At 48.6% G+C, this 24,017-nt stretch overlaps 1 protein-coding gene across 1 annotated transcript in view; it reads left to right on the top strand.

Moving 5' to 3' along the window:
* The window catches only part of LOC138514720 (collagen alpha-1(VII) chain-like), a 1,453,166-nt gene that overhangs the window by 751,280 nt on the left and 677,869 nt on the right, over positions 1 to 24,017 (top strand). Inside the window, exons 65-67 of the mRNA XM_069630120.1 lie at positions 8,578 to 8,703; positions 12,074 to 12,364; positions 15,641 to 15,940. Of these exons, the coding sequence (XP_069486221.1) occupies positions 8,578 to 8,703; positions 12,074 to 12,364; positions 15,641 to 15,940 (717 nt within the window). The remainder of the gene's footprint in view (positions 1 to 8,577; positions 8,704 to 12,073; positions 12,365 to 15,640; positions 15,941 to 24,017) is intronic.

Genomic DNA, 24,017 nt, shown 5'->3' with positions numbered 1-24,017 from the left:
GTGAAATTCTTACCTGTGGCTCTGCCAGAAATCCTTGAAACTGTTATGTGCCCCGGCGAAGAATGCGGTGGATCTTTGCATTATTCTCACTACCCGCCTCTTGCCAGGTCCCCACAACACCCTGTGCACCAGGACAGGCCTTCGTCATCTGCAAAGCCCCTGACAAAGGTTGTACCAGTCACATTTCCTCTAGAAGATTATCATTGTGACTGCGCTCATCTCCTTGCATTTAGACTATGGGAATCTCAGGTACCTGCGACACACTGGTCAGATTATCCAACCTTTTCCAAAGGCTGCAGGAGGGAGTTTCCTGCCTTCCCCTCACAGTTAGGTGAAAAGATCATATTGTGGCCTTTCGGTCTTTTTTCTGGCAGATCTTGAATGAGTGCATCACATTTAAATCCCGGTGGATCCTGTGCTATGCCGATCATGCCAGCCACTCATCAGGCCTTTCGTCGTCACCTAAAAACTACTTTATTCAAGTAACTGTGAATGCTCCACTCTTAACTGTGTCTCACTGGATCTCTATAGTGCCATGATGCCTTCGTGTGTATGTTGCGCTTTATAAGACCGATTAACATAACATAATGCACTACCACATTCTCTCACTAAAAGGATTGCTGGCTGCGTTCCTCACAGAGATCTTTGCTCATCCTTGTGCCAGTCCTTGTCTGCTCAGAACTTCAGAAAGATCTGTACAGGTGGGCAGGATGCGCTTTTCAGTTTGGCACCATCTCACTGCGGGTCCTGTTTTGGAGGTACATCTCGTTGTGGGTTTGGCTTTCCACTGCCCTCTAGTCTCCTCACTCCTTTACTTGCCTCCCACTGTTGACAGTCCCTGCGCCGCCATCTCCAACTCATTTGTGCCCAACTCCCCGTCACCCTTATTTTAGGGTGCTCACTTCCCTTTGCCTAAAGAGATTCTCTGGATCCCAGGAAAGGCTACCCGCTGAACATGGGTGATGCCTCTTTGCACCCTTGTTTTCTCTTTTGGGCTAACATATGTAATCCAAAATGCATGGGTTACACCCTGTCGCCGCTGCCTTTTTGCTTTATTTATTATTCATGCCCCCTTTTCATGCCACTAGACCTCCCACCTCCTACAGCGATCTGGATGTGCCCTGGATGTCGGGGAGCCAGGCAAGGCAGCGGGACTTGCTGGAAATAAGTAAAGTCAAATTAAGAAAAAGAATCTCCATGCGCACCAAATCAATAATATTGTTGCAATGGCCCCCAGCCCTACACCGATCCCTGTTCAACCCCTACCCTGACCCTTCAAATCTTGGCAGGGGCAGATGGTCTCGTCCATTGCGCTGCCACCAGTGCCTGTCCTTCGAAACAAAAGTAGGCCCCACAACAAACATGGCTGCTTTAAGCCCTGCCACCTGAAATAACTGTCAGCCCTGACCACCCACTGTAGAGCAGGGTCGGATTTGAAGTTTATGGGAGAATGGTGTCGCCAACATGTTATGTTATGTTACCTGAACTTGTAGAGCGCACGGTCGCCCAAGGGCATCATGGCGCTGATTGAGGAAGCTACCAAACAGGAAGAACAGTAATAGTCAAAAAGCTAAAATAAAGTAGTTTTCAGAGCTTTCCTGAAAGCCAAATGGTTAGAGGTAGACTTGAGTGGTAGTGGGAGGGTGTTCCACAGCCTGGCCGCAGCAATGGAAAAGGCTCTGCCACCGAGTCTTTCCCGGTTATACCTAGGAACCACCAAGAGGTTGGTGTTCAGGGAACGAAGATTGCGTTCCGGGATATAGCGGACAAATTTGGTTTGAAGAAACTCAGCACCTAGGCCCTGGATTGCTCGGTGGACAATACACAGTGACTTGAACTTAACTCGCTGGGCCACTGGGAGCCAGTGGAGTTGGCGAAGCACTGGCGAGATATGTGCTCCATAGGGAGAACCTGTGGCCAGTCTGGCTGCCAGGTTCTGCATGTGTTGGAGACGTTGGAGAAGGCCCGCCGGCTGAGCGAGGTATAGGGAGTTACAATAGTCCAACCGTGAGAGGGCAATGCCCGTCGGTGTTCCTGTCCAGGACTGAAGCTCATATGTGGTTCTTAATTGATGCTAATGAAAGGATGGGAACCCCATACGCCTCTCCAGCTGACCAGGTTTGTGCATTCTCTCAGGAAAGGTGGAGACTCCAAGCCCTCGTTCTGAAACTTAAAAGGTCTTTTGATGATCTCTGATGGTTAAACTCACATGGATGTTCCTTTGGTAGAGCTCCACTCCAATACCTTGCTAGGCCACAGCCAGCATCAGCCTGGCTCCTTTGACAGTCCCGCCCCTTCCTCCTCATCACGTTGTCTATGTGGTTTCTGGGAACCAGTGAATTGTCAGCAGTAACTCCAGGCAGATTGCCTTTTTAAAGAATTTCTTTTAGCCCCCGCTCCCATTTTGGAGTACATTATAGCATTATAGACGACGCCCTCGGGTCATGCTGGATGTTATGACCCCTTAAGGCTTGGTCTTCAGGGCCCATAACTCCTGGTACAGCCCTTGGGCTAGGTCTGTAAAGCTTAAGTACTATTTTAGCATGCAGAATCAAAGAATTGACACCTGTCTGCGCCAACTAGAGCTTAGAAGATATGTGGTCAAGTATCTAGATTTGGGACACAACTCTAATTGCAGCTTCCATGTTTAATTATGTGATCCTCGCCAAATCATTCTCTGCCAGGAGTTAGCATTCCCTGCGCGTGATTTAATTCACAGGGTCCACTATTCAAGTACAGCCTTGGTCATGTTTTAATGGTTTATTGCATTGTTCTCTTTATAGTAATGTTAGTGACTGTTTATAAATTGCACACCATTTTGTCTCTTGCCACACTTACAGCATCAAGAAGAAAGCATTCATTTAAGATGTAATACAGCTACAAAGAGTTACCTCTTCTGGGATGATCCTTCACTCAGTCCCCACTAGACAATGGCAAGGGGGCCCCTGAGTGTATGCAGAGAACAAGCCAACACTTCCTCAGTCTCTTCCTCACCTCTTCCAGCCAACTACCGCCCCATATCTATCAGCCACTTCCTTGGGAATCTCTTGCAGAAGCTGATATTCCCCCAACTTGGCCAGAACTCTGAACTTATTGGTTACCTCCACGACCATCAATCTGGATTCTGAGCATCCAGAGGCACAGAAACTGTTCTTCAGAACACCTGTGAGGAACTGCTCGAATCTCTTGATTCCAACTCTCCAGCTGTTCTCATTCTACTTGATCTCTCCTCTGCATTTCATACGGTCAACCACTCTATCCTCATAAAACGGCTCCATGATACCCTGAGTATCTTGGTGCGAGCGCTGGCCTGGCTGACCTCCTTCCTCAAAGACGTCCATCCCAGGTTATTCTGGGCTCTTTATCCTCCCTCACCTCTATCTCCACTTGTGGTGTCCCTCAGGGCTCCAACCTCTCTCTGGCTCTTTAACACCTATCTTGCTCCACATGCACTCCTCATTTCCACCATAAGTGCTAATTTCCAGTGTTACGCAGATGGCACCCAACTCTTCTTCAAACTTCTCTCTGACCCTCTTCTTACTTCTTCCACCGTTCCTGACTGCCTATCTGCAATCCAGTCTTGGTGCACTTCCAATGATCTCTGCCTAAATGCCAGAATGACTGAGATCCTTCCTATTGGAACTCCCACTCCCTCTTTCTTCCATTCAATCTGGTCATACTCAATGGGCTCTCCCCATCTCCTTCATCTGAAGCCAGAAACCTTGGAGTTATCTTTGACTCCTCTCTTTCCTTCCTACCTCACATTCCGCACCTTGCCAAGAAGGCCCACTTTCAACTCTACCTCCTCAAAGGAATTCTCCCTTTCCTCACTTTCCCTCAGACGCTCAACATCTCTAGAGCTCTGGTACTCTCTAGGCTAAACTATTGCAGCAGCCTTTTCCTTAATCTAAGATCTTCTTCCCTATGACCTCTCCAGCCAATCCGGAATAGGTCTGCAAGACTTATCCTTGGCCTCAAGCCCGGGGACCACATTTCTCCAGCCCTAAAAACTCTCCACTGGCTCCCGGTCGCTGCAAGGATCAAATTCAAATCCCACTGCATCTTCCAAAAGGCTGTCTAGAGCCGAGGACCACAGTATCTACAACTTGCTCTTACTAAATATTCTCACTCCAGATCTTCACCTACCACCAGCACCAACTCTCTGTCTGTCAAGCGTTTCACAATCTCTTTCCTAAGCTTGCTCCCTCTTATGGAACAGCCTCCCCCTTCCTCTTCATCTTAAGCCCGATCCCCTCAAATTGCAGAAGCTCCTCAAGACTTTGATGTAACAGGCTTCGGGAAGTAACTCCACGAACACTTAAGTATATTGCTTCTGGGTCTATTGTTATACAAGTTTGTAAGTACGTTTGTTCCTAGTCAGATAACCAGCACGTCTCACCAAGCCAGCTCTCCCCTTCCAACTGTTGCACACAGAACACCCGTGACCATGCATTCTACTCAGTGACATCACAACCCAGTGACCCCACACGCGACACCAAGCATCTGATTACGACACCTCTCCCTCTGTATCATCATCAAAAGCACTCTTCACACATGATGTCAATACATGTGGCCAGCACGTGTAAGCACCCACCAACCAAAAATTTATCCTGCCTAACCACGACAACCAAAGAGTAAACCCACCAGCTAAACTACATGAACATGTCCTAAAACAGTGAGAAAAACAGTAACCTAAATACCAACACACGCAATTGGGCCTACCATGCCACCAGCGTATGTCTGCGGCACCACACCACAAGCATAAATCCACGGCGCCACGACACACCAACTATCTGCTTCCCTGTCCTTCGATCACCTCACCACTAAATACACCAGAACAGAAAAGAAGAACAAAACCTCAATCCTTCCATTTACTCACCGCTAAATAACCCCAGAACAGAACAGAAGAACAAAACCCCAACCAACACCATCGCAACCTAACAACTTGCCTCATCGAAAGAGCAAATGCATGAAAAGACTGTACAATGTTGCTACTGTCACCTAACAAGAGAACTCAACACTCCAACAGGCTGCCAGGGCCCCCAGAACCCAAACACTCACGCCCCGCCACCAAAATCAATCCCGAGAACCAGAACAACGGGACATATGCATACGAGCACCACACACAGGCACCCCTACAAAAATGCCGTCCTACACCACAACCAGAACAGCACTACCCACCAAAGCCACCACCATTCAGCACCAACAGCGGCATACCAACACCCTTGGCACCCCACGCCAAGGAGACACCACCCGGAGACACCACCCAGAAACACCAGCCCGAGACACCACCTCAAGAGAATCCCCCATAAACAATCCCGAGAACCACAAATGAAGGGAAACACAAAAACAGAACCAAAGTCCCTAGCAAACTGCCTACAGACCCAGAACCCACAACCAGGATGGCCCAGAAGCCTGAAACCACGAGAACCAACAGACCCCGCAGGATACCAAACCAACCGTATCAACCATGACCAAAACCTACCCTGTATCACCATGCCCAACGTGACACGGGAGGACCCGCCTGGCATCCTGCCAGTAACACAAATACATTGGCTAACGAGCGCACACTCAGCTCGCACACTGCACCACACACACACACAAAAGGTACATTTACCATACAAGGATGCACCCTGTGCCCCCCCACGAGCACACCATAACAACCAGATGAACTTCGTAACCCGCCCGCATTGAAATTCATACCCCACCCACAAGTCCTCCCTGAACCTGCAAAATAAGAGTTGTTATAACATAAACCTACAGCAAAAAAGACCATAAGCTGAACCGTCCCGCCCACAAGTCTGCCACAACCTGTAGGGAAACAAAACATATTATAATCATTGCAAATACATGACATAAACCCCACAAAAGTACCACCAAATACTGGGCCACAACATGAACACTCACCCGAGCACACACACCACACGGCCCAACACAAACAACCTGAGGCCACCACATAAACCCACACTAACACACACACTGGCCTCCAACCACGTAATAGTCAGGTCATCACAGTTCCACCTGGTTAAGCTTGCCGATGCTCGCCACAAAATCCATCCAATCAGGGTTGAACTCCTTCAGATGTTGTAAACTTGACAAACATCGATCACAACAATTCCTGGGACCACAATCTTCCCATCACAAACAGCACAAATAGACAAACATGCTCACTTGCACCTTACAGATGAAGGAAAAGCAGTTCCGCCCTGAACATCTCCTAGAGTCTTCTTCCTCGATCTGCGCACCCCTACTCCATCAGCAGATGCACCCCATGGACCTTCCAATGGCACCACGCCACCAGCGAAAATCCAGGCCGCCACTCCACCAGGGGAAGTCGGCTGAGCTCCAGATACCTCCTCCAAAGTAGGAACACGCCGCAAACTGCCACACCCCCTGGTACGTTCCGACCAGATATGTGCGCGCACATCCATGCATGGCGATATGCACATTTCCTGAGCCTTCTGTTCCTCTGGCACCACCAGACGCCCCTGAGCATGTTCCGTCCTGCTCTCCTGAACCCCAGCATCACTACATGTCCTCGGGGTACCACCTCATGGCCTTGGCCACAATGAGGAAAACAGCACTGTGCCGCCCACAATCGCAAGTCCACAGAGAGAGCAGCGGAAGTGCCGCCCAAGTCCGACACCCACTTGCTCCCTTCCATGCCATCAGTTCACTCCGCACTGTGGTCCCTGGTGGAAATGTGCACAAAGCATTGGCACCCCCCCACTCTGCTGCCCCCGAACCACTGCTGCAACCCCTAAAGTCTTACAATAAAACGGCTGCCTCCATACGCCGCCAGCCTCCTTCCCCAGAAACCATCACCAGGGCCCCATAGAGGCTCGACACCTGCACTGACACTGGGCTGATCTTCCTCAGGCACCCAGTACCACCAACGGTGCCCTGCACCGGTACCACCAGCGGTGCCCTGTGACACAGCAGCTGCATCTCAACGCCAGCCTCCTCCCCCGGAGACCGACACCAAGCATGTTAGATGCTCGCCTCCCGATCCACCTCCTCTCAGAGACAGTAAAGATGCTCCCTCTGAATCCCGGACTTCACACAGACCCCTGACGTCCGGCACCAACTGCAGCTTCGACCAAGGAGTCCCGACTCCAGCACCGCCTGGCTTGCTGAGTCTCCACACCCTACCAGGTTAAGAAGTACTGGCCCACCGCGATGAGATGTGAACCCAACGGAGGGTGGTTATTGACCCAGCTGCCCACTCCACGACAGAAGCATCCTCGTCACCACTTGATGTAACAGGGTTTGGGAAGTAACTCCACCGTACATGTTAGTATATTGCTTCTGGGTTTATTGTTATACAAGTTCGTAAGTACATTTGTTCCTAGTCAAATAACCGGCATGTCTCACCAAGCCAGCTCTCCCCTTCCAACTGTCGCACACAGAACACCCATGACCATACATTCAACATGGTGACATCACAACCCAGTGACCCCACATGCGACACCAAGCATCTGATTACGACAACTTTCCTTTTCACCTCCTCCTTCCTTTACTCCCTCCTATGCTAATCCCACGGTTGCTGAGATTGGTGACCAAGGCCCTTATGTGTCTTCTTGGGAACTGGCCTCCCACACCGAATCGCCTTCTGCCTCCGCCCGCTCCCAGCACTTGCCTTGGCACCCACTGGCCTATGCCACTACAGGCTTGCACTCATTTATTGGCAGCTGAGCACCCACCTAGGCACTTACAGCTTCTCACCCTCTAGCACTTCCCTCCTTGTACATCTAGCGCTTACTCCTTACTCCCTCACACCCTCTCTCTCTGCACTTGCACGTTCTGATTGTTCACAAGGCCTAGTAGGTCTGTCTCTATCTTTCATTGTCTTACTTGATTTCCATTCCCATGTTCCCTCCCTGTTGCCCACGTTTGCCCTTCAAAACAGAATTTACTTGATGTATAAGCGCCTTACAAGATGAGCAGACTGGATTGGCCTGGGGGATTTGGGGGGCTGTCATGCCTACCACAATTCTTGTGATTGGGCCATTGCAGAAACAAGGATATATCGGGCCTTCCATGAAGGTGTGTTACCGTGATAGGTGGCCTTCAATATTCTGAGTGCGGGAGTCAGTGTAGCTCACTCTGCTGCCTTCTCCACTTGTGATTTTCCCCAAAGTAATACGTGTGGGCTTTGGTTGTGTCACCATAGTGGACATAGTCCAGACATATCCTTTTGAACACTGTCATATAGAGAGCTTCACTTAATCCATGCACTTACAGCCTCCAAATCTCTCCAACCTGTGTGATCGATTCCAGTGAACCAACTCAACTCATGATAAGTATTGTTTGTTTGATACTGGTTGAGAAGAAATCACCAGATCTTCATTTCTTCGTCAATCCACGACGGATCCACCACTGAGTGGACGAAGCAGAAAGAGAAAGGCAGATTTTGCAACATTCGGAGGAGACGCCTAATCGCAATATGTGGTGCTCTAAAGTTGCCTTTGATCTTCATGGGCACCTAAAACCATGCCTATCATGAACTCATTAAAGACATGTGTTGTCATTGGCCATTGGCCTGCAGTGAGTTCAATCATGATTTTTCTTATGCAGGGTACTCTGAGGAATGACCTGTCTGGCGAGCCCCTTACAGATGTAGAAGAAAAGGAAGAGGATATGAGCTCCGAGAGAGAACAGATACTGACCAACACTCTCCCACCAGCGCGTCTTTCCAAAGAGGTACGCTCGACCAGGGGAGGAGTTACGGGAAAGTTTGACGGTTTTGGACTTTGATTGTTTGTATTAGTCTAGGAATCTTAGGTTCACATTGACACAAAGGCAACTGCCAATCTTTGCTTTTTTTAGTCAGGATTATGTTCACCCTATTTTTATTCCAGAACTTTTCAAATGAATTTAATATTTTATCTGCACCAATTATGCTGGAAGGCTGTTTCATGATGCAATCCTTATCCTTTCTGTAAACAAACTATTTCTAATAATCCCTCCAGTTCTCCCCTGATTGTCTCAAATTATAAAGTCTAGTTCCAAGAATACTCTGTCCCCATAGCACTGAAGAAATCCCCCTTTGCCTGTGTTTATTCTCGAAATAAATTGGAATGACTCCAACATACACCCGCTCTGAACTTGCCTCCATTGTAAAATCATCTAGGGTATCATGGAATTTTTGAGGCAGGCACACTAATAGGCGTCAACTGACAAGCCATTATTAATGGTCAAACTTGTGAAGCCAGGGGTTTCCCTGACATCATGACCATGTAGAGCATATGCCTGCTTTACTTGACCTGCAAGAAAGCCAACTATTGAGTGCTTAGAATTGGTTTTCAGCCGGCGCTTAATAGTGCGTCAGCCACCTTCCTTTCTGAACACTGTCCTAGAGCTAATGGTTGTGAGGAACTTGGACACTGAAACATCTGGATGCTGTGCATACAACTGATGGCGTTTCCGAAACATCTGGAAGCTGTGCATTCGACTGACGGTGGACTAGAAATGGAGTGGCACAAAAAAGAGTGATGTTGTAGCAGTTGCTGTCCATCATTCTTGAAACCTGCTGTCTCCCAAGCTCCAAAATTGAATATAGCCTTAGAATCTATAGCAGGGGGCATTATCATGAGATAATGGCCCGCTTCCAAGTTATGGCCCAAGATAAAGCTGAGGGTGCTAAAATGGGCAAAGGCCAATATCCCAAGTTTTGATGACTCATGCCGAGGTGTATAAGCCCATTAACACAAAGTGTTGTAGCAATAAAGGTTTTTGAATTGTGGTGAAGTAAACCATGTTAGTTTCATGATGTCTAACGTTCACAAAACATGTCAGTCAATTAAATGTGGTTACGTTTTGTAATATTTAAATAACTAGGTTGTCCTTATAAGGTAAGCATTTAAATTGTATAGTTAGTTGAACTGTAACAGTTTTAGCACGAGCTTGCTTTAGATGAAATTTTGAAGTGAACAGTTTGACTTTATAAAAGGGAAAGTATCTCTCCATTATTTAGCTTCCACTTTGTTGTGTTCAAATAGACGGGAGTGTTGAAGGAAATCTTACTGGGAAATTGCATTGCTGTTTTTTGAAAACAGAGAAATTAGTTTTGTTGTTATCCTGGCAGCCTCTGAAGCAGGATTGTCTAGAATGCAGTCAGTACCAGCAGGTATTGACTGCATTCCGAACAGTTGGATTGGCTGAGAAGAGGTTAATAATGACTTCACTGTGCTAATACGAGATGACACTGACCAAGTACACCACTGCAATATCTAAATGATTAATTTAAAATGTTCTGATCTGTAGAAAATGCAATTTTCTTAGTTCATATGCAAGACATATAACCCTGATACATAGCAGATTTCTTAGGTGTTAAGAGGTGCAACGACCAACCTTAAACTGGCTCCTCTTCTCTGTATGAGCAATGGTCCTCTACTTCCTGTCAATGGTCTTCTCGCCATCGACTCCGGCCAGCGACACTGGACTTCTTGTGCATCTGCACTTGGAGTACTTGAGCTCTGTTCCTAGACCTTCAACAAAAATGACCTCATCTCCAGAGACTTGAGTGACCAAGTCCCTCCAGGCTCTATCTGGCAAACCTCTTCATACCTGAACAGACTCATTCCCGTAGAATAATTGTTACCTCGCTGTCGCTCTCCCACTGCCTTCCGGAAAGTTCCTGTGTGTTTCCGACCACAGGATGGCGCTCCATAATGCATGTGGCGCTAGCTAACCAGACCACCTTCCACATGTATTTTATGCTAGTGGACAGCTACACATAATTTCTTGTAACAAGTCACATCCTTACAAACTCAAGTGATACTTTCCATCTTCCAAAACACAGCATCTCCTGGATATGTCCCATCCGTTTCACTAAATGTCAACTCTGTCAGATCATAACACTCACTGGATGTACTTTGACAGCGGAAAATTACAACCCGAAACAAACAACAAACACTGAGGCATAGGCTGTTATCATCGTACAAAGAAAAATGTCTTCAGCACATGCTAGGGCATTAACCGCTATACTATCGGAAAAGTCATTAATAATGAAGCTCTATGGTAATGGGGTTACCTGTCCCTCACCCATTCATGCAACAGGAACCCCCACTGTAAAAACCTTTGGTATGACCCATACGCTAGCGCACATATATTTTCCATTGCCGGTACATTCCATACCCTCGCCCACCATAGAGCCACCCCCAGGCCCTCAGCCGCTTTCCATTGATGAGCCAGCACCAAAGTTGGCACATATTTACTATTGGTTTGTTTCAGAAGTAGAGAGAAAAACAGTAGTGTACATGCTCTACAGTCAATGTGTAGGGAAAGGCGTTAGGTCCCCAGCAGAATGTTATCAGAATTGGAACATGCACCCAGTTGCCACAAACACATCTGTCGCTCCTTGCGGCTTGACTTTATTGTGTGGTGTGGAGAGAGTTAGCTTGAGAAGTACAGCTGTGCTGCAAATGTGTTATGTGCAATAGTTCCATATTGTGGTTTAAGGTGGATGACACCAACAACTTACGGCCAACTCTCATCACCCACTAATATTCTTCAGTGGACATGGCCTACGCGTTCAATGGCCCACCATGAGTGATTCTGTTGACAGCTCGTTTAATGGTCTCTTCCATTGTTGAAGGAGGCTCATATATTGGGTTAGGTACCATCAGAGATTTTAGAAGTTCCCTGTGAGTTGGGTCAATAGGCACATAGAATGTTGTCAATCGATTGCCAGTCACTATTTGGCCAGCTTGATGGGCAAATGTGATTAATGTTAATGTTAAAGGATATTTGTACCGTGCACTATCACCACCAGAGTGGTCCCCTGCTAGAGTGCTCTGAAAACTGATCTGAAGCGGTGCTAGATCTCCCGCACCTATTTTTGGAAGGTCCTTTCCAATTTACGGTTTGCATTCATTCATCTAAATCCCCTGCCTAAATGGAAATATAATTGAGCAAACGTCAAAAGTCATCCATGGCCTACTGGAGGGTTCCTTAAAACTTGATTTGAAGGATTTCTTGCTTTACACATTGATGCTTACAGCTTGTTTTTCATTTAATTTTTTGGCTTTCTTCCTTCTCTGATATGTTTAATTTTCATGTTCAAATAAAGGATCTGAAAGAAACCAAAAAAGATCAAAAAAAGAAGGTCCTTCTGGAGATCAGCAGTGAGCCCAAAGCTAAAGAGATCCCAGCCGAAGAAGAGGTGGTGGACCTGCTCGACATCAGCCTATCACTGATCCATGAAGAGACCACAAGAGCCTCCGAAGACCTCATAACACCGACAAGCCAACCTGCCCAACAAGAGATCTTTGTGACGGCAGACGAAGGGCCTTTTATGATCACACAGCGCTCTGTAGACAGTGGTCTCGTGCTGGAAGGACACGTTTCCCAGGAGGAGAAGGTACATAGCTGAGTTAGAACAGTTATGGCCTGGTCAGAGTTTGGGTTAGGCCAATGACCAGACACATATCTTCTTCGGTGCTGCCTTATTTCCACGTCTCAAGGCCCTCTCCTTATTGCCCGCCAGTGCGTAACGTACCACAATACTTCCCGTTATGCTCTTTGCTGCCATCCCATGCACACGTATTTGGCTGTACCCATGTAAAGCTCTTTTACGTCACTTTGTCTCCCAAGTTGCTATTATGATGTGAGTTGGTCCTGGTCGGTCTCACTGACCATGAATGCATGTTGATATAATGTTGTTTGTTTGTATGTTTGTTTTATATGCTTATATAGCGCACTGAACCCTGAGGTAGCTAGGCACTTAAACTTGTGGAGAAGGTTAGGAGAAGGTTACATGCATGTATAGTTACAAGAATACAGGAATTTACAGTCATTTACAGGAATTTACGGGCAATTTAGTAAGGCTTGTTACACGCACGGACATAATAAAATAATAAAATAGTTTACAGAATTATACAGTAGAGCTAGTAGAAGAAAATAGTACAAAATGTACAAGATTTAAACAGGAATTTACAACTCGAAGGACTGAGTTTAGGCAATATTGGGGAATATATACAGACTGTTGTTTCGTAAGTGTTAATTTAGTTGGGAGGGATTGTGGCAAGGAGCCATGTTTTGACTTTGAAGCAGAAGGCAAGGAAGGAGTGTTCGTCTCTTAGCGCTGGGGGCATAGAGTTCCATGGTTTTGCTGCTAGGACTGGTACCGCCTGCTGGCGTATGGATGATGGACAGCTCAGGGGACTGTTGCGTGAGTGTGATGTATGAGTGTTCTATGAATGTGAGTTGGGGGCCTGAGCTGGTAATGAGAGGATGGCCGGTGGTTGTCTCTTGTGACTTATATATCTCTATATCTACCTACCCATGTAGCCTGTAAATACCTGCAAGTAACTGGAGATGTATAAATGTACTGATGTACAAAAAAGCAACCTGGACTTACTACTACGGCTCCACAGCTGGTCTGTGTGTGGACATTGAGGGTATTTACGTTAAGTCCCGGTTGCTTTATTGTACATAGGTACATTTATACATCCCCGGTTACATACATCACACTCACTCAACATTCCCTTGAGCTGTCAATCATCCATATACACCAACATTCTATCAGCATTCATTCATGGCCAGTGAGACTGAACAGGACCAACTCGCATCATAACATCTCCCTTCGCCGATTGACACCACTCTGTGAAAGGGGGGGGGTGTGTGTGTGTGTGTGTGTGTGTCTGGCTTTAGGCAAATCACTTTATCTTCCTCTCCCTTAGATTGTGATTTTGTCAAATGTAATGTAAATATGTTTTAAAAAAATGTAAGTTGTGCTGCCTAGTAGGGTCTTACTCATATGGTGCTGCCTCCCCATCACATTGTGGTTTCTGTAATCTGGCCTCAGACTCACCCCACACACTGTACTATGTACGGGGTTGTTATGTCCCAGGTGATCCTCATTTTAAGTCTGGTGCAAAATAACAAGGCTGGAAACGATCCAGTGGAGAGAAACCCTTCACCTGTTTTGTTGGTTGGATTTTCTAGGCGTACAATCCTCTCTGTGTGTTTTCCTGCTTCGTGGAGGACAGCCGGCACCATCTCTGTGCATGTCTTACTTTTGGGTGGGTGGAGATACTTACATTCCTATGGATTTACTCCTGATTTTATGCCTCAAAAAAGCAGGCGGGTTTGAAAAGGATCCATGGTAAGGCTGGCCATCATGCATGAGCATGGTGGCTGGCATGACTACTTAAATGCAAGCTGACATGCACCGTGGCATTTGGCTGTCAGGGGAGAAGTGAAGAGAGTGCATAGCATGCATCCCTGTCTAGACACTGAAACTGACAGGTGTGAGTGTGTAGGCCTCATGTGCACTGCACTCACCTCTAAGTCTGAGGCCCCACCTGTCATCTCATGGTGGGTCTGCGGCTCCACCCACTCTGCACCTTCTCAGAGGTTGCCAGGTTTATCCATGGTCCCGATAGGTCCTGGGATGCTGTAGTGATTGGTCCTGCATGCTTGCTGCCAATGTCTGATGGTGGTCCTGACTGGTCCTTAAAAGCTGACATTTCCTTCAAGCCCTTCTGATGGGCTCCTGGAGGAGTGTCTAGTTATCCTCCTGACTCTAATGTTGATGGTGTGCATCTCTATCCGCTAGCCAATAGCTCTCCCGCAGGCAGTAGGACAACCCATGCCAATCTCTCCATCCATCGGTACATTTCGCTATGAATAACCCGATGTTATATTGCTATGAAGAAACACCCCCCGCCCCCTCGACCCTGGCACTTCATGCTACACTCCTTTCCCTACACTCCTATGCATGCACTTGTGCACAGCCCCCATCTCACAAATAAATATATCCTTTCTCTCTGCGCCATTTCTAGACAGATGCATGGGGCAAGGGGCATCAGTACAGAAGGTCCCGGAGGTGGGCAGCCATTAATCCTGTTTGGGAGTACAAACAGTAATAGGACTCGGCCCAAGAGGGTCTTGTTTTTCCACCCACCCTGCCATTTCTGCCCGGTGGTCCTATGGATGGCTCGTTGGAAATGATGTACTTCAGCAAGGGTGGGGACATGTCACACAGACATATCGCTGGTCTGTCTTGCACCCGCCACTCCCTGTTTACAATACGTCCCACTCACCGCGCTACAGGGGTGTTGCTAGGTTTGTAAAAAGATCTGGGGCTACGCTAATGTCGGGACTGCTGGGACTCTGGGCTAGCTAAGCTTTTGGTTGTAGCCCCTGAGCTTTTCTCCGGGGCTATAACCAAAGGATCTGGGGCTATAGTCTTCCAGCCCCCCCAGCAACGACTCTGCCCTGCTATAACCATCAATGCGCGCGTTCCAGCAATGCGCGCGTTCCAACTGTGCACGCACTCCAAGGCAGGTTCACACTCTCTTGGAAGTCAGCCAGATGCTTGAGCAGGATGGGTCCAATTGCTTCTCTACCGAGAGGCACAGACCACAGTGTGTGCAAGCCAGTTCAGACCTCCACGAATTAAGGAGTGCAGGTGTACGGGCAGCAGGAGCCACTCCTGAGCATTTGTGCCTCCGGCTGATGTCTGATGTTGCAGCAGGAGCCACCATTATTGTTAGAGACACCATTACATGCCTCAGGCATCAATTGTTCAGAAAGTGACAGTGATCCACTGGTGCACAGCCCAGCACTAGATCCGGTGCTTGCTTGACAAATGGTCTTTATGTTTACTTGGTTTTTCCTTTTCTTTCATGAGGACGTAAAAGATCCAAGAAAAGACCAGAAGAAGAGGAAGAAGGTACGCCCAGAAAGCAGCAGTCCCACTGGAGGGGAGATCCTCACCACAGAGGGGGGCGACACAGGAAAGATGACCACGGGCGCATCTATGGAAGAGGGGGTCCAGGAGAACATCACTGAAGAAGCCTTCACAGTCCTCACCTCCACCAGCCAGGAAGACCTGTCTCCAGACAGTGAAGACATGGCATTTAATGTTAGCCAGAGCTCTGTCGACACAGGCCAGCTGCCAGAAGAACACACGCTGCCTGTCAATGCCAAGGTAACCATGTGGGTGGGACATGTGCTAAGTTCTCTGAGTTGCTTCTAAAACCATATATTAAACTATTTCTGTCCATTTATATTTTTAACAGATATGAAAACAATAAGTACACAAATGTTGCATATACTAAATAGCATTTTGTTTACATGACCTAACCTAGAATATGGCACAACCCTCACAAAGCACAATATAAAAAGGTGTGTGCTATTAAATATACACACAAATAATGCATTCAAGAATAATATGCTTGTAGAATTTTTGCACCTGATATTCCTGCTTGAGAAAGTCTATCTTTTTCCCCTTTTTGTGGCCCCGGATGTTTTGTGGCCAGAGAACAACACAAACAATGGACAGACCACAGACTTGGTGGGTTCATTGTGCGTAGTCGAGTGTCTTCCCTTGCCCGACTGCACGCAAAATCATTGGACTTTTAAACCCCAAATCCCATAAGGATAAAAAATGAGGGCACCCTGCTTGCAGGTGGGTCTAGTGATGGGATCCTTATTTAAGAATGATGGGATCCTTATTTAAGAATGAGGGCACCCCGCCGGCGGGTGGGTCTAGTCATGGGATCCTTATTTAAGAATGAGGGCACCCCGCCGGCGGGTGGGTCTAGTCATGGGATCCTTATTTAAGAATGAGGGCACCCCGCCGGCGGGTGGGTCTAGTGATGGGATCCTTATTTAAGAATGAGGGCACCCCGCCGGCGGGTGGGTCTAGTGATGGGATCCTTATTTAAGAATGAGGGCACCCCGCCGGCGGGTGGGTCTAGTGATGGGATCCTTATTTAAGAATGAGGGCACCCCGCCGGCGGGTGGGTCTAGTCATGGGATCCTTATTTAAGAATGAGGGCACCCCGCCGGCGGGTGGGTCTAGTCATGGGATCCTTATTTAAGAATGAGGGCACCCCGCCGGCGGGTGGGTCTAGTGATGGGATCCTTATTTAAGAATGAGGGCACCCCGCCGGCGGGTGGGTCTAGTGATGGGATCCTTATTTAAGAATGAGGGCACCCCGCCGGCAGGTGGGTCTAGTGAGGGGATCCTTATTTAAGAATGAGGGCACCCCGCCGGCAGGTGGGTCTAGTGAAGGGATCCTTATTTAAGAATGAGGGCACCCCGCCGGCGGCTGGGTCTAGTGATGGGATCCTTATTTAAGAATGAGGGCACCCCGCCGGCAGGTGGGTCTAGTGATGGGATCCTTATTTAAGAATGAGGGCACCCCGCCGGCAGGTGGGTCTAGTGATGGGATCCTTATTTAAGAATGAGGGCACCCCGCCGGCGGCTGGGTCTAGTGATGGGATCCTTATTTAAGAATGAGGGCACCCCGCCGGCGTGTGGGTCTAGTGATGGGATCCTTATTTAAGAATGAGGGCACCCCGCCGGCCGGTGGGTCTAGTGATGGGATCCTTATTTAAGAATGAGGGCACCCCGCCGGCGGGTGGGTCTAGTGATGGGATCCTTATTTAAGAATGAGGGCATCCCGCCGGCAGGTGGGTCTAGTGATGGGATCCTTATTTAAGAATGAGGGCACCCCGCCGGCAGGTGGGTCTAGTGATGGGATCCTTATTTAAGAATGAGGGTACCCTGCCGGAAGGTGGGTCTAGTGATGGGATCCTTCCTTAATTAAGAATGAGGGCACCCCGCCGGCAGGTGGGTCTAGTGATGGGATCCTTATTTAAGAATGCGGGCACCCGGCCTGCAGGTGGATCCAGCGCTGGCATCCTTATTTAAGAATGAGGGCACCCCGCCAGCAGGTGGATCTAGTGCTGGGATCCTTATTTAAGAATGCGGGCACCCGGCCTGCAGGTGGATCCAGTGCTGGCATCCTTATTTATGAATGAGGGCACCCCGCCAGCAGCTGGATCTAGTGCTGGGATCCTAATTTAAGAATAAGGGCACCCGGCCTGCAGGTGGATCCAGTGCTGGGATCCTTGTTTAAGAATGAGGGCACCTGGCCTGCAGGTGGATCCAGCGCTGGGATCCTAATTTAAGAATGAGGGCACCTGGCCTGCAGGTGGATCCAGCGCTGGGATCCTAATTTAAGAATGAGGGCACCCCGCCAGCAGGTGGATCCAGTGCTGGGATCCTGTTTTAAGAATGAGGGTACCCTGCCTGCAGGTGGATCCAGCGCTGGGATCCTAATTTAAGAATGAGGGCACCCCGCCAGCAGGTGGATCCAGTGCTGGGATCCTGTTTTAAGAATGAGGGCACCCGGACTGCATGTGGATCCAGTGCTGGGATCCTTGTTTAAGAATGAGGGCACCCGGCCTGTATGTGGATCCAGTGCTGGGATCCTTGTTTAAAAATGAGGGCACCCCACCAGCAGGTGGATCCAGCGCTGGGATCCTTGTTTAAGAATGAGGGCACCCAGCCTGTATGTGGATCCAGTGCTGGGATCCTTGTTTAAGAATGAGGGCACCTGGCCTGCAGGTGGATCCAGCGCTGGGATCCTAATTTAAGAAGGAGGGCACCCGCCCTGCAGGTGGTTCCAGTGCTGGGATCCTTATTTAAGAATGAGGGCATCCCGCCGGCAGGTGGGTCTAGTGATGGGATCCTTATTTAAGAATGAGGGCACCCCGCCGGCATGTGGGTCTAGTGATGGGATCCTTATTTAAGAATGAGGGCACCCCGCCGGCAGGTGGGTCTAGTGATGGGATCCTTATTTAAGAATGAGGGCACCCCGCCGGCAGGTGGGTCTAGTGATGGGATCCTTATTTAAGAATGAGGGCACCCCGCCGGCAGGTGGGTCTAGTGATGGGATCCTTATTGAAGAATGAGGGCACCCCGCCGGCAGGTGGGTCTAGTGATGGGATCCTTATTTAAGAATGAGGGCACCCCGCCGGCAGGTGGGTCTAGTGATGGGATCCTTATTTAAGAATGAGGGCACCGTGCCGGCAGGTGGGTCTAGTGATGGGATCCTTATTTAAGAATGAGGGCACCGTGCCTGCAGGTGGGTCTAGTGATGGGATCCTTATTTAAGAATGAGGGCACCCCGCCTGCAGGTGGGTCTAGTGATGGGATCCTTATTTAAGAATGAGGGCACCCCGCCGGCGGGTGGGTCTAGTGATGGGATCCTTATTTAAGAATGAGGGCACCCCGCCGGCGGGTGGGTCTAGTGATGGGATCCTTATTTAAGAATGAGGGCATCCTCCCGGCTGGTGGGTCTAGTGATGGGATCCTTATTTAAGAATGAGGGCACCCCGCCGGCAGGTGGGTCTAGTGATGGGATCCTTATTTAAGAATGAGGGCACCCCGCCGGCAGGTGGATCTAGTGATGGGATCCTTATTTAAGAATGAGGGTACCCTGCCGGAAGGTGGGTCTAGTGATGGGATCCTTCCTTATTTAAGAATGAATGCACCCCGCCGGCAGGTGGGTCTAGTGATGGGATCCTTATTTAAGAATGCGGGCACCGTGCCGGCAGGTGGGTCTAGTGATGGGATCCTTATTTAAGAATGGGGGCACCCGGCCTGCAGGTGGATCCAGCGCTGGCATCCTTATTTAAGAATGAGGGCACCCCGCCAGCAGGTGGATCTAGTGCTGGGATCCTTATTTAAGAATGCGGGCACCCGGCCTGCAGGTGGATCCAGTGCTGGCATCCTTATTTAAGAATGAGGGCACCCCGCCAGCAGGTGGATCTAGTGCTGGGATCCTAATTTAAGAATAAGGGCACCCGGCCTGCAGGTGGATCCAGTGCTGGGATCCTTGTTTAAGAATGAGGGCACCTGGCCTGCAGGTGGATCCAGCGCTGGGATCCTAATTTAAGAATGAGGGCACCCCGCCAGCAGGTGGATCCAGTGCTGGGATCCTGTTTTAAGAATGAGGGTACCCTGCCTGCAGGTGGATCCAGCACTGGGATCCTAATTTAAGAATGAGGGCACCCCGCCAGCAGGTGGATCCAGGGCTGGGATCCTGTTTTAAGAATGAGGGCACCCGGCCTGCATGTGGATCCAGTGCTGGGATCCTTGTTTAAGAATGAAGGCACCCGGCCTGTATGTGGATCCAGTGCTCGGATCCTTGTTTAAAAATGAGGGCACCCCGCCAGCAGGTGGATCCAGTGCTGGGATCCTTGTTTAAGAATGAGGGCACCCGGCCTGTATGTGGATCCAGTGCTGGGATCCTTGTTTAAGAATGAGGGCACCCGGCCTGTATGTGGATCCAGTGCTGGGATCATTGTTTAAAAATGAGGGCACCCTGCCAGCAGGTGGATCCAGCGCTGGGATCCTTGTTTAAGAATGAGGGCACCCGGCCTGTATGTGGATCCAGCGCTGGGATCCTTGTTTAAGAATGAGGGCACCCGGCCTGCATGTGGATCCAGTGCTGGGATCCTTGTTTAAGAATGAGGGCATCCGGCCTGCATGTGGATCCAGTGCTGGGATCCTGTTTTAAGAATGAGGGCACCCGGCCTGTATGTGGATCCAGTGCTGGGATCCTTGTTTAAAAATGAGGGCACCCTGCCAGCAGGTGGATCCAGCGCTGGGATCCTTGTTTAAGAATGACGGCACCTGGCCTGCAGGTGGATCCAGCGCTGGGATCCTAATTTAAGAAGGAGGGCACCCGCCCTGCAGGTGGTTCCAGTGCTGGGATCCTTGTTTAAGAATGAGGGCGCGTGGCCTGCACGTCGATCCAGTGCTGGGATACTATGTTGGTGCATAACCTTGATCTCTGATTCCAGCCACGCCTCTGCAAACCCACCTCCTTGCTTCGAGAGCAGCATAAAAGGCTGCATTGAATTCGCCCGGCACCAAAACAACATAATACAGTGGAATTCCAAAGGCAAACAGCGTTGTCCAGCGATAGTATTTTATCTTAATTCCACTAAAGCATGAACTACATCACCCATCAGTCCTTTCACTATTTAGTTCATCTCATATATGCATGCCATAATGTACTTGTAAGCGCATGACTTTACTTATAAGTCTACAGTATGTCTACAGTATGCATCCCATACTTTACTTCGAAGTATCCTTATGCTAATCATTGCGTGTAATTTATGAATTGCACACTTATGTTTGTTTTGCACACTTATATCTGTTTTATTTCATGTTTAATGTAAGCATTGCACACTCTGTTTGAGAGGACGCCCTTAATATGTAATACATGTTACATTTCATACTTTGTCAAAGCTATATTTACATGTAGATCTAATGCATGCATGGCATACTTTAACAGTATATATTTTACTTCCGGAACTAATATAACAATAACATACTTTAATTATGGTTAGTATATATACTTGAGTTAATTTGTAAGCATATGTGTACATACATTACTTGTGAGCAGTCACAGATTGTCTCAAGAACACCCCAACTCACAGAGAAGATTCATTGTTTTTTTATTGAAGAATTTTTGAGGGGGCTCGCGAAGGGCCACCCCTCTGTTCATAGTCTTCCATGGGTGACCCGAGCTCAGCTGTCCTTAAACCCCTGGATGGCCAATGGATATTGCTACCCCTTACTGTCTATTCCACTGGCTGGCTAGTTCTGATGGTTTTCTCTCTCTCACGCCCTCTAGGAACAATCTAGTTGAATCCTAACCAAGGTCCCACAAAGAATCACAATGTTTTTTTTTTTTAACTGGATTAAAGTCCCTTTCAAACACTCCGGCCTCAATTGTTCTTCTTTCTTCTAATGCCTTTAAACGCCTCTCTCTGAACTTTTCTCCCTCTCCCTTCCCTTCTCCCTACTCTCTTTCCTTATAATCCAACCAAATGTTCTCCTCTCTTGCCCTCATACTCATCCTTTTGTCTCTCCAATGTTCCTCTCTCTTACTATTACCTATCTCCACCCTCTGATTTTACGATCTACTACTCGCTCTCCACTACTCACCATTACTCTCTCTCGACTACCCACTGCTTCTCTCTCCTCCCAATACACTACCCCACTCTCCACCCTCTACTCTCTACTATACTCTCCTCCCCACTACCTTCTACTCCTCCCACTCTACTACAAATCCACTCCACTGCACTCTCCTCCCACTTCACTCCACTCCACACTAATACACTTCTCTCTCACTACTCTACACTCCACCGTGTTACAGAGAGGCTGAATAATTCTCACTACACAGCAACGTAAACATGTACTACTCCCTCTCACCAATACCAAGTCTGCACTCTGTTCCAATTCTGCCACCAACTCTTCAGCACTTTGCTCCTCCATCCACTCTCAGCGAGGTTTCTTAGTTCTCCTTCACCCCACCTCCTGACCTCACCCCTGAGTCTCTGGTGTGTTCTCCTTGTGAGGCTCTGGTGTGGTTGCAGCCAGTGGTTAATGCTGCTTGTTCTCCTTCTGAGTCTGTGGTGTGGTTGCAGCCAGGGGTTAAGGCTGCTTTTTCTCCTTGAGAGTCTCTCGTGTGGTTGCAGCCAGGGGTAAGGCTGCGTGTTCTCCTTGTGAGTCTCTGGTGTGGTTGAAGCCAGTGGTTAATGCTGCTTGTTCTCCTTGTGTGTCTCTGGTGTGGTTGCAGCCAGGGGTTAAGGCTGCTTATTCTCCTTGTGAGGCTCTTGTGTGGTTGCAGCCAGGGGTTAAGGCTGCTTATTCTCCTTGTGTGTCTCTGGTGTGGTTGCAGCCAGGGGTTAAGGCTGCTTATTCTCCTTGTGAGTCTCTTGTGTGGTTGCAGCCAGGGGTTAAGGCTGCTTATTCTCCTTGTGAGTCTCTGGTGTGGTTGCAGCCAGGGGTTGAGGCTGCTTATTCTCCTTGTGTGTCTCTGGTGTGGTTGCAACCAGGGGTTAAGGTTGCTTATTCTCCTTGTGAGTCTCTTGTGTGGTTGCAGCCAGGGGTTAAGGCTGCTTGTTCACGTTGTGAGGCTCTCGTGTGGTTGCAACCAGGGTTTAAGGGTGCTTGTTCACCTTGTGGCTTTCCCCAGATTTGAGTTTTGTTGGCAATTCGGTTTGGGGACAGTTTCTATGCCTCACCTGTCCACCTGGAATGGTTCCCCACTCCCAGTTCATTTTCTGCAGGCCCCCCATTCACCTGGGGTCCGTCTGAAGTTTTCAGGTTGGGTGCTGAGGGTCTCATTTCTGTTTTGGCTGGGAATCGCCAAGTTCGTTTCCTGGCTGTTCTTGATTCCATTCCCCGGACTTCAGTCGGGATCATCTCAGTCACTCCCAGATGCACCGTGGGACTTGAAGTTCTGAAATGGAGAAGAGAGAACAGTGGTCAGAAAACATACTGGGGGGCATTGAGAAATAAAGAGTGGTACCATGCATGACATTTGTTGCAACTTGGGGGTTTTCAGGGACTGGAGCCCCCTCCCCAACTCCAAATCCCTGCATTTGGGGCAGGACTGACTCTGGCTTTTGTCCTGGTGAGCCTTTTGGCCCAGAATGGAGGGGCAGATCTGTGGCTCAGTGGACCAATGCATCCACTACAGGGGCCTGTGTTTGACCTCATGGTCACAGGTTCAAATCCCAGCAGGTCCACTTAGCCCTTCATCCTTCTGAGGTTCATAACATGAGTACCATTAAGTTTGGTAAAAATAAACACCTGTTATCTGGCAATAGCGCCAAGATGCCCCCTGGGGTTGAACACATGCTCTACAAACACACCTGTTATGTTTTTTTAGATACAGGTGCCCCCTTTATTTATTTATTTATTTATTTGTTTATTTATGGTTTTCATAAAGCGCTACTCGCCCACAGGCCTCAAAGCGCACAACTTGACAGGGTCATGCCTCTGACCCTGTCACATACCTCCAACCTTTCTTCCCCCTTCTCTTTTCGCCAGCTGTTTAACTTGGCCCAGATGTTGTTCAGGACTTTTGCTCCAACCTGACTCCATTGTTCCTGGCTAGCCTAAGGAGCTTGACCTGGAGGTTCTTTGGGACAATGATACGAGATACGTCACCTTTTCCCACAGGATTGGCATAGCACCTGATATCTTGGTTCACCCATAGGGTTATGTTGGGTGTCTTATAGCCTTGATCTTCGTGACACAAGGATTCCTTCCATTCCATCCAATCTAATGCCCTATTCCAGAATTATGAGGCCTCAGGTGTTCAAAATCATATCCTCTACTTTAATTGGAGCCTCGTTGTATTGTAAGTAACCCAAACCCTGTGAGTACAACATGTGGTTATGGGCTT

This window comes from Ambystoma mexicanum, chromosome 12, assembly GCF_040938575.1.
Source record: "Ambystoma mexicanum isolate Mex_15411 chromosome 12, UKY_AmexF1_1, whole genome shotgun sequence".
NCBI classification, from domain to species: domain Eukaryota; kingdom Metazoa; phylum Chordata; class Amphibia; order Caudata; family Ambystomatidae; genus Ambystoma; species Ambystoma mexicanum.
The sequence above is the reverse complement of the archived record's forward strand: the minus strand, read 5'-3'. Positions and strand labels throughout refer to the sequence as shown.